At 43.4% G+C, this 11,126-nt stretch overlaps 1 protein-coding gene across 1 annotated transcript; it reads right to left on the bottom strand.

The window, feature by feature from the left end:
• Nucleotides 1–1,742: 1,742 nt before the first annotated feature.
• LOC117875828 (acidic mammalian chitinase-like) lies at nucleotides 1,743–9,834 on the bottom strand. The gene is made up of 11 exons (XM_034767315.1): nucleotides 9,788–9,834; nucleotides 8,016–8,045; nucleotides 6,556–6,757; nucleotides 5,971–6,027; nucleotides 5,698–5,863; nucleotides 4,973–5,097; nucleotides 4,284–4,407; nucleotides 3,962–4,147; nucleotides 3,241–3,360; nucleotides 3,002–3,143; nucleotides 1,743–2,106 (listed from the first exon to the last, which is right to left on the bottom strand). The coding sequence occupies exons 1-11, from the start codon at nucleotides 9,810–9,812 to the stop codon at nucleotides 1,823–1,825; spliced, it is 1,461 nt and encodes a 486-aa protein (XP_034623206.1). The 5' UTR covers nucleotides 9,813–9,834; the 3' UTR covers nucleotides 1,743–1,822.
• Between the last annotated feature and the right edge of the window lie 1,292 nt (nucleotides 9,835–11,126).

Below are 11,126 nucleotides of genomic sequence, written 5' to 3'. Positions count from 1 at the left end.
CAAACAGGTCTGTCCTAAGCAAAGGAACGTGTGCTCTGCTTAATTTACATTTAAGCAGTAAACAGGGTCATCAAGCAGGAAGGGAAGACAAAGGAAGTTCAAACAGGTGAAAAAAAAAACAGTAGGGAACATCCTTCTACACAGACTCTGTCTCTTAGTGCCCAGCTGGAAATGTTTTTCAAGAAGGGGACTGAAATAATAAAAAGGAGGGGTAAACACTCCAAGGCACCGCCCTATCTCTCCCAGCCCATTGCATTCACTGCACCTGAAGAAGCAAAGGAAGAGTATGTTGGGCACTCAGGGAGGGGCCCTGACTGGACAGTTTGGTCAGTAAGACTGCTGAAAGCATGTGGTGAGAAACTTTGCTTGAATCTGATAAAATTTGTTAAGCTAGGCATTAGTAAGCATTTTATCTTTATTTTTCTTTTAACTATTTCTGATTTTTATGCCTCATTACTTGTGCTCACTTAAAATCTATCCCTCAGTAGTTAATAAACTTGTTTTACTGTTTTATCTAATCCAGTGTGTTTAAATGGAAGTATCTGAAGAAGTATTTCAGATAATAAGCTGGCGTATTATTCCATAAAGGAATAACAGACTTAAAATAGTTGCATTGTCTAGGAGGCAGTTGGGCCGTGCAGGACATATATTTCTGGGGGGAAATCTGCGACTGGTGGTGTGTTGGGGTCACCCTGCAGTAGAACTAAGGCTGGTGAGAGCCAAAGTGTAGTCCAAGTGTGGCTGGCAGGCTGCTATTACACGCAGACTCTCAGGGCGTGGCTTGCATGCTGGAAGGCTGTTTAGGAGAGGCCCGGGTGGGAGTTACTTCAGCAAGGCATTGTAAACCACCCACGGTTGCAGGGTAGGGGTGACACAACTACTCATTAGTCTGCATTGTACCTTGGTATGTCACAGCCTCTTTCTCCTTGTCTCCAGTTATAGACTTTTTCATCCCAGGCAGGAACTGGGTTTTTTCCCCGCTACTGATCCTTGTCTGCTCTCATTAATCTTGTCTTTCCAGGTTATAGTGTTCATGCAGCTCAGTGGCCCAGTACCTTTAAAAGCCCCTTTCAAAGGCATTGCCTAGTGATATGGGAACCTAGTCACATGATTGTAAGTCTACGAATGCATCGCCCTGTGATGTAAATTTATATCCCTCTATAGGTGATTTTTCTTATACATAATAATAAATACTGTATAGGACTGTTTGATTGAACAGTCTCGCTCATGAATGCAGCCCTTCTGAGCTGTTGTAATGCTGAGCTGGTTTTGTTATGTTATCAGCAAGAATGCAACCAGCACAGGAAGTCAGCAATTTTCTTCCGATTTTATATGTTTGGTCAAACTGAAGGACTTTCCAAACCTGTTGATCAGAGGTGTTTCATCCCTGGTCTCTACGTGCAAAGGGAAGGCAAGTGACAAGGGAGGTGTTTTCAGGGGAGATCCACTTTGTTTTATTGTAATAGTTTCATGCCCTCGGTGTGACTGTCTGTCTACCTGCCTGTAAAGCGCCAGCCCAACTTTGGGTGCCATATAAATAAATATAGGAGACGTCCAGCTCCTGAACTGGGTCTGGGATCCAAATACCCTTGATGTCCGGGGCTGTGGAGATCCCATGGATGGGTTCGCAGCCATCCTTGTTTCAGGTGTCACTTCAAGTAGACCCCATAGCACTATGGAAGCACACAAAGTGCTAGAGGAGTTAACAAACCACAGAGGGGGCGGCTATTGTTTTTGCTGAATGCTTTATTTCATCATAATGAATTGGTGGAATTTTGGTCAGATTCCAGGATGGTTAATTAGTTATCATAACCTGATCGGTTCATGCCCAGTTGCAGCAGGAGCAGCTGGAGTCGAAGACCAGGCCAGCCTGGCAATTTTGCAGGTAGGTTTTCCCATTCACGCAGTGGTAGAAGCTGTTACTGTTAGATGGATCTGGATAGAGGCCACTGGCCTTGCTAGCACAGAAGCCAGTGCCACCGGAGCTGCTTGGGCTGCTGCCTGAACCACTGCTGGGGTTGCTACCGGAACTGCCACTCCCGCTTCCACTTCCGCTACTGGGAGCTTCTGTGATTGGAGAAATGGGCTGAGCAGGGGCGGTGCAGCCTGAAATAAAAGCAGATCATGACGATTCCATGATGATTCTACCAGGAAATGGGCCAGGTTTGCACTTCATTCAGGATGAGCTATCTATCTACCCACCCGTCTTCATGGCCCCCGCCATTTCAGCAGTGAAGGAGTCCCAAGAAACACATTTTAGTTCCTGAATTCATATTTGCTGAAGTTAGGTTAAAATCAGATCTGGGCTTCTGATTGCTTCATTATAAGCAGGAAACTAAACCCTTACATTCAGATTTGGATCCAGTTTCAGCTTCCCAAAGAATCCCAAAGTTTAGGTGTATTCACTCCTGATCTGCAGCAGGTCCGTCTTCCCCACTCCCACTTCCCCTCCCCACAGCTCTGTTAGTAGAGCTCAGTCTCAATCCTGCTGTGTCAGCCCCTGTCTAATCGCGGGCAGATACTAGCAATCATACTGAACTGTGAACTGTTTTTGCCCTGTGACCACATCTGAGAAGACTGAAAGCCATGTTTCCATATCATTAATCATGACGTGGATTGAACTAAGTCTCAGGGAGATGACAAGCTGTAGAGTTAGTCCCCTGTGTCACTTTACCATCTGACTTTGCACCTAACTCGATGGCATTCCCGCAAAGGGGAAAGGGTAGAAATGTTCTAAAATAAGGAGTTGTGGATGCATCTGAAGAAGTGAGTTTTTTTACCCACGAAAGCTTATGCCCAAATAAATCTGTTAGTCTTTAAGGTGCCACCGGACTCCTTGTTGTTTTATCTATATCTTATTAGTCTTGAGAAAGTGGCTATTCAGGGGTACATTGAATAAGGCCAAAAGCAATATTATACACCCCTGCTAGCGTGCAGATTCTCATCTCTATGTGTGAACAGGGAGTTAATTCTGGGAGCCCGTCCTGCTGGAGTCACTCACTAGTGCTCTGCAGTCCAAGAGCGGTCTTCAGAGTGTTGATCAGGGGGAATTTGCCCTGGTTGCAGAACGTGCCAGTGAAGTCATCCAGGTCCAGAGACCAAACCATAGCGCCTCCAAAGTTATTCTTCATCAGCCACTGAGCCTGTTAAGTGCCAGGAAAGAAGCTAAAATCAGCCCAGATGCTAATGCTGAATGGAAGCCTCACCTGGCACTAGTTACACCAGAAGGTCTCACCATACCTTGATGTTGAAGCTCTTGATGTTGTCATATCCAAGCCACTCATTGCCCTTGTAGGCATAGGGGACATCCTGAGGAGTATCCCAAGCCTGGGTGGCTCCATTCTTCAGGAAAGTGCAGATCTAAGCAAGGTGGAAGTGAGAATTTTAACAAGTGTCCCATAAAAAAAGAACAAGTCCAAAGTGTGACAATTTCTTTGACTTACTCATTAATTATGACCATAAGTATTGTCTCTAAGGATTTGTACTCCTTAATCAGCTTCATTTAAATTAATTTAAATAACGCCAAGAGGTGATGTGGAAGAATTAGACACACTGCAGGAATTAGAGTAGGCTCCCTGATTGCTTTACCTTGTGGACTCAGTAATTAATAATCAGTTAATTTACGCATTGTGTCTAATAAGGCATTTATGGTGTGCAAGGATGAGGGTGCATTTTATTCTGTTTCTGACACATTCAGCTGAAATTAGCTAGTGTAATATAGTCTATTTTTAAATCAGGCAGAATAAATCACTAAAAATAAGGTATTCTGTGAATCTAGATCCTTGTTTCTCTTCTCTTTGTCCATGAACAAACTAATTTTTTTTCATGAATTAATTAGCTAGTTGCAATTAGTCAATGGGATCTTTTGTTAGAATTCATTTCAGCCTATGACTCACTGGCTAACAGTTCTCCGTGAGTATTAGTGATTTAATATTTGTGTGAGATGAGCGAGCACACATACCTCATAGTAAGCCCAGAACCCAGATTGTCTTGTGTAAGGTCCAGCAGGCCCTGGTCCTGAGGCTGGAGCACCGACAGCAGTGTTGGATGGGTTGCTCAGGATGAAGGTGTGTCCGTAGGTTGGGAATCCAACAATGAGCTTCTCAGCTGGAGCACCGTTGTCCTTCCAGTAATTCATGGCATAATCCTATAGGCAACAGACGAGTTAGTCTCTCCAAGGAATTGCAGACTGCAATGTTAATTCCTACATCTCTGCAATTGTAAAGGCTGATGTCATTACAGACCGAAAGGACCCTGGCCCTAAGCTTTCAAGATATACTTACAACATTGAAGTAGACATTGCTACCGGTGTCAACCGGGCCTTTGTAGAGAGGGCTGTTCTCGCCAGTGTATCCTTCCCAGGAGCCATGGAAGTCGTAGGTCATCACATGGAAGTAGTCCAGATACCTGTGGGGATCATTACATACATTTATCTCCAATCCTTTTTAACCGCGGAATGGTTCATTGACCTGTTAGTGCTGGCTCCACAGTGGTGCCACTGGTCATGCTCCCACTTCCTGCATGCATGGCTTCTCCACAGCCTACCCCTCTTCTCCTGCACAGTGGTTCTACTCCTCTTTGGGTCTTGTGCGCCCTTAGGATGGGATGAGGATTTAACCCATAGTGCCAATGAGTGCTTAGAACTAGGTGGTAGGTACAATTGTGTGCTCTGAGGAAACCCTTCATAGGCTCAGTGCACATACCAAAACAGGGGTGACCCAATGACTTGCCCTGCTATTCAACATCTGAACATCAGATCCTTGTGCCGATGTCTAGGATGTTAATTTATCTTCTGAAGTGGAACTGTCCCCATAACAGTATCCAAGTGTTGGTAATGACTAAGATAGAGGCCAAGTTCTGACCTACCTCCCCCTGCTTGGGAGCAGCCATAGGATGGGTATTTGCCTTTATCAGATGTTAAAAGAAGATTTAAAAAGGAGACAACCTAGCCATCTGAGAGTGTGGTACTCACTGGCCGAGCTGAGGAATCTGGTAGCCTGACTCAATGTTAGAGAGCCCTGCAGCCACAGCAGCCGTCACCAGGAGCCTGGGTTTGTTAATCTGCTTGGCTTCCTGCTCGAAGGCTTCCAGCATTTCCTAGGAGATGGCAAGGAAAAGGTTAATGACTCCCTACCACCACCAAGGCTGAGTCCTCATGGCCTTCAAAGTTCTGAACAGAGAAGTGCGCAAACAGCCTCCAACCCCCTTTCTGTCTCCAGTTTGTGTTCTTGAGACCCTCCCATCCAGTGCATCCAAAGGAAAGCCTGTTTCATACGGTGATATTGGGGATGGAATTAAAGTAATTTGTCTGCTCTTAAGAACTTTTAATACATTAAGTGAAGGAACCTTGTTACTGTCAAATATACTGAAATTGTGACTCTCGATGCTTTCAGCTATTTTTGTTGGAGTCTCTTACACTAAGGACCAGATAGTCCGCTAATGGAAACATCAGGTGAGGATATGTTATTTGTATTGTAGTGGAGTGTGCTGCAATGAGATTGTCTCAGTGGTCTCCCTCATGAAAAGCAGATGTGTACCTTGTCTTAAATCAATAAATCTAACTCATCCAAGGTTTCTTCCGAATTAACACAGAATCTGGTTCACTGTGATTCTGATCAGCTGTGCCTTACCCTGAATGTCATTCCACATGAATTTCCTTCTGGCTTCTCATTAGCTAATATCTGATTTCCACCTTACCTGGACCAGGACGGTGAAGAGAGCCTTGTCCTGAGCTGTGCTGCCTCTGGAGCCAGGGTATTCCCAGTCAAAGTCCAGTCCGTCAAATTCATACTGGCGCAGGAATGTGATGACAGAGTTGATGAAGGTCTGGCGGTTTTGAGGTGTGGAAACCATTGCACTAAATCTAGGGAAGCAGAGGAGAAAAGGGTCAGTGGAAGAAGCTGTTGATTGTTTCCATCTATCTTTGCAATACTGTGATGCAGCCACAGGAAGTGGATGGGTTGGACTTACGGTGCTGTTCCGAAATTCCAGCCTCCGATAGCCAGGAGAGTCTTCAGTTGTCCGTTCCTGCAAAGGGAGGGATTAAAAAAAAAAAGTTTCACAACAGGTAAAAATATTTAAGCCTATTTCTAGTCATAGAGGAAGGGCCAATTTAAACGATTGCCCTCTTGCTACTCTTAATAATGAATGACCTATTTGCCGCCTTAAGCTGTATTCCCTTGTTACATGGTCTGATGACTAAACCAAGACTAGATTTAGGCCCACCCTTTAATCCACAGTGGCTCAATACTTGTGAGCTGACATGTATTCTCATCTTCGCTGCCTGCTTCTTTTCTTTGTATTCTCTCAACCAGTGCCTGAGCTAGAAATGTCATTGATCTGCACTTGGTCAAGCTGCTCTCTCTGTCTATGTGGAGAGCGGTTTGTTGCCTATGGTCCTCTAGACTTGGACCATTTTGGAACATGGATGTTGCTACATGAACTTCACTGGACATCTATGGGTGGGTATTATTGCTGTCCACTGTAGAGTTGGTCTGTGACTTGCTTGCCCCTAAGAAGCAAGACAAGGGATTCCTCTTTATTCTAGATACCTACTGGTTTTTCAAGCCATTGAAGGATTTGTAGAGTGTCACATCATTCCATTCAATGGTGGTGATCTGATTGTTGGACATTCCAGCGAAGGCATAGATCAGGTGAGTACACAGGCATGGGTCAATGTTGTCAGGTTTGAACTTCCCAAGGCCTGGTCTATATTGGCCCCAGTTGGTGAAATAACATGTCAGCAGATAAGCAGAGCCTGAAGAGAAGAGGGGGAGATGTCATAGGGGAGTTTGCCATAAAGAGCAGAACAAAATAATATGAGAAAACTCAACCCTGTAAAAAACTGTAGAGTGTTCTTCTTCACTATACTAGACAGAAGGTACCAATTGGGTCTTAGTGTATGTTGCAAATCTTCCATGATCATTTTATGTTGTACTCAGAGAGAGTGCCACTGGGGTAAGTTGTTTTAAGAATATAGTAAACAAAGATAGACAGTCCTAGCTGCAGATTATCTAAATTGACTGATGGAAAATTTCCTTGTGATCTAAGAAGTCACTCAGGCTAACCTAGGGTGTTCAACCTTACATGAGAATCGGCTTTCTGAGAAAAAGTTTTGATTTCATCTTCCTTCTACTTTTCTTTCATTAAACCCTTCAAGCTAGGAGCTTGTCAGAAATTAAGAGTGTTGGTTTGGGATTTGGAATTGACCTTTCTATGAGGCTACTGCTGAGTGGCTTAGCAAAATGCCAACTTTCTTTATTTTTTTTTTTTAAATCAGGGGTAGGCAACCTATGGCACGTGTGCCAAAGGCGGCACACGAGCTGATTTTCAGTGGCACTCACACTGCCCGGGTCCTGGTCACCGGTCCGGGGGGCTCTGCGTTTTAATTTAATTTTAAGTGAAGCTTCTTAAACATTTTAAAAACCTTATTTACTTTACATACAACAATAGTTTAGTTATATATTATAGACTTATAGAAAGAGATCTTCTAAAAACGTTAAAATGTATTACTGGCACGCGAAACCTTAAATTAAAGTGATTAAATGAAGACTTGGCACACCACTTCTGAAAGGTTGCTGACCCCTGATTTAAATGGTGGATTCCTCTTCTTGTTCTACAACGTAACAGGCCACATTCATTCCTGATGGGACACCACTGAAGCCTGCAGAGATTTGGGGAAGCCCCCTTAGTTTGTCAATGGTACCTGTTTCTTTTATACCTTTTCTTAATCTGCCTTAGAAAGAAAGCTACTCAGTACTCTAGTGTTTTATTAAAAGCTGATTAACAACCAGGTTCTAGTATGAGCCTTACATAATGCTTTAATAAGTTAAATACATTAACTTAAATAGATAGAAAGGGCATACATTGATTGTATGCTATCTATCTATCTATCTATCTACTTTAAGGCACATAAAAGAGTAAACTAAAAGAATACAGAATATATTAAAATATCCTCCGTTCCCAAAGGGGAAACAAAAATCATAATATGTTTTCAGAATAAAAAAACCTCATACCTATCTGTGCATTCAGCAGGAGTGCCAAACCTTTAAAGAAAAAGAGAATAATTACAACATTAAACCTGGGAATATGCAACTACTTGACTGGTATCAGGGCTGCACCTAAAATATCTCCTGTGTCCCATTACTGTGCATTTTAAAGAATGTGAGTAGTAAAGAAAGCAACTCTTTTTGGTTCATTGACAACTTTTGAGTCTTTGAAGTGTATTTTACATTTCAGCAGCTGTGGAAACAACACTGGGAATGCATATAAAAACAATGGGAATATCAAGAAGTGTGTTTATTTTTGCTTTCTAATGTTTGCTTTCTAACAGCAAGTGTTTAATAAATATATATAACTCATATCACAGATTATTATAAGGTATCATTATTATAATACCTAGCTCTTATAAAGCACTTTTCGTCCATAGAGCTCAAAGTGCTTTCCAAAGGTGGTCACTATAAGAGCACAGAACGAGGAGGTGACTTGCTCAAGGTCACTCAGCAGGCCATGGCAGGGCTATGAATGGAACCCAGGTCTCTTGAATGCCGTGCTGGTGCTCTATCCACTAGGAGACACTACCTCCCTCTTTGTCCCTTGCAATAGACAGTTTTCTCTCCAATTATGCATGTGAGAAAACATCTTGCTGTGTTTTTAATTAACATTTATATTTACAAACTTCCATTTTCCTTTAACTAGTCTCTTTGTAAGTCTTTTAAAACATCTCTCTCTCTCTCTCTCTTTTCACATTTTAGCTTTGCTCAGAATTTTTGCTGCACTTGTTTTTAAATTCTAGGGGTGGTGCTACTTATCATTCCTGATACAGGGGTTCTGGGCCATACATCAAATCATGTGAGTTTCCCTCCCCAGGTCAGGTAGGCCTTCTGGTTGCGGGACAGGGATGACAGATAGCCAGTGTGAAAAATCGGGACACTTTTTTTTTCCGGAAGGGTGGGGGTATAGGTAGATAAGACAAACCCCCTAATATCGGGATGCCTGGTCACCCTCGTCAGGTATCAAAAGGGGCAGACTGCTGAAAGGCAAAGGCTTAGGCCATAACATCATGGCAGGTGACACCATCATTTCCAGTGCATTGTCACTGCCTGTGACATCAAGGTGAGTGAGGCAGGACTTCCGGCTAAGGTGCTTCCAATGACATCATGCTCATTGTCTCATCCACCAATCTCCTGGTCATTTAGCGGGAGGTCAATATACTACTCACATAATAATACAATAAAACCCCAGCAGTATTAAATGAATCATTTCACAGGAACTCAGCTAGCTAGGCACCTACGGTTACTCCATCCCCCCCACCCCTTTAACTTTGTAGGAAAGACACCCGAGCCCTCTCTCAAAACCAATCAAATTGTTGTCCTTCGTGTCTCAGTATGCAGTGTTGTTGTAGCTGTGTTGGCTATTAGAGAGACAAGGTGGGTGAAGTAATATCTTTTATTGGACCAACTGCTGTTGGTGAGAGAGCCAAGCTTTTGAGCTTACACATTGCTCTTCTTCAGGACTAGGAAAGGAAAGCTTTTCTCTCTCTCTAACAGCAGCGGATCCAATAAAAGATATTACCTCACTCACCTTGTCTCTCTTTGCATCTCAGGTCATTTTGGGTGTGTCTACACTTTGAGCTGCGAGTGCGATTCTCAGCTGGAGGAGACACGCTCGTGTTCACTTGGATAGAGCGAGCACACTAAAAACAGCGCTAGCTCTATGATGAGCGGTGGGAGTGGTTAGCTGTCCCAAGTACATGCCACTACAAGAGAAGTTACAGAGCTGGACTTACCGGTAAGAAGCATCAACTTGGCCATCTTGCCTCTGTACTGATCCAGCCTTGCCTCTCTCTGGCTTTTATGTCATGCTTCCCTCTGGGCCGTGTGATCCTACTATCACCAAAGCCAGGGGAAGGTTGTGGCACTTGATGATTAGCCGCATGTAACACATTCTAAAATGGAAACCAATATCTGCGGTACAATGGACCCGTCTGAGAATCTGAGTCTAAGAAAATAGTGTTATCATTCTTTATATTTTACAGAGCTGCTGGACCCCGGTAGAAATAGATTACAGTGTTACAGTTGTTGGGAATGCTTGTTCTACTGATTAATTTTAGATTATATAAAAGATTACACAGTACTAAATAGTTACTGTACAACCACACTTTGCGCGGGTAGTAGATATTGTGTTATATAATCTGCGTATCCAAGGATTTTCTAGTCTTGGTTCTAGTCTGGCTGGAATCAAGAAGGTGTAGGATTTTTATACCCAATTTAGTTAACCAGCTCACCTGAACCATTTTTGCCAGCTAAAGGCACTTAGGGTCTGGTTCTGCTCTCAGTTATATCAATTTAAGACAAGAATAATGTTATGAGCTGGGTGACACTTTGTTGTGGGTTGAGTTAAAACCTCTCTCAAACTGATGTGTGATTGCGCCATTCATTTAAGATAGTTGTAAGAAAGCTTTGGGGGCGGGCACAGCTAAAACAAGGCCCAGAAGCTATCTCCACCTAGGTCAGCGGTTGTCAGCAGGACTGAGTGTGTGGGAGGTGTGCGAGAACACACAGAAACTGAGAACAGACAAGAAGAGAGAGAGACAAGGTGGGTGAGGGGTAATATCTTTTATTGGACCAGCTTCTGTTGGTGAGAGAGACAGAGCTCTTTGTTAGGTCTGGGAAAGGTACCCCGAGGGTCACAGCTAAATGCAAGGTGGAACAGATTGTTGAGCATACCTACTAAGCCCATATTCTAAGGGATCATTCAAGGTTAGAGTGACCAGATGTCCCGATTTTATAGGGACAGTCCTGATTTTGGGGTCTTTTTCTTATATAGGCTCCTATTACCCCCCACCCCGTCCCGATTTTTCACACTTGTTGTCTTGTCACCCTATTCAAAGTAGAGTGGCCTGTTAACACCTCTGCAGTCAAGAGGGGGTTAGTGGGTTACAGACTGTTGTAATAAGTTGTAAATCCAGTGTCTCTGTTCAATCCATGATTCTTCACGTCCCAGAGCGGAGGGAGAGCTCCGTGTGGTTCGAAAGCTTGTCTCTCTCACCAACAGAAGTTGGTTGAGTAAAAGATATTACCTCCCCCACTGTGTCTGTCTAATATCCTGGGACCCACACGGCTACA

This window comes from Trachemys scripta, chromosome 4 (genome assembly GCF_013100865.1).
Source record: "Trachemys scripta elegans isolate TJP31775 chromosome 4, CAS_Tse_1.0, whole genome shotgun sequence".
Classification (NCBI taxonomy): domain Eukaryota; kingdom Metazoa; phylum Chordata; order Testudines; family Emydidae; genus Trachemys; species Trachemys scripta.
Note: the sequence above shows the minus strand (reverse complement) of the source record. Positions and strands in the feature narration are given on the sequence as shown.

Coding starts and splice junctions, on each gene's coding strand:
- LOC117875828 (XM_034767315.1), bottom strand. CDS start 9,812: ATGGCCAAGTTGATGCTTCTTACCG. Junction 4,408..4,972: donor CAGATTCCTCAGCTCGGCCA/GTGAGTACCACA, acceptor TGATCCCCACAG/GTATCTGGACTACTTCCATG. Junction 4,148..4,283: donor GCAATGTCTACTTCAATGTT/GTAAGTATATCT, acceptor TGTTGCCTATAG/GATTATGCCATGAATTACTG.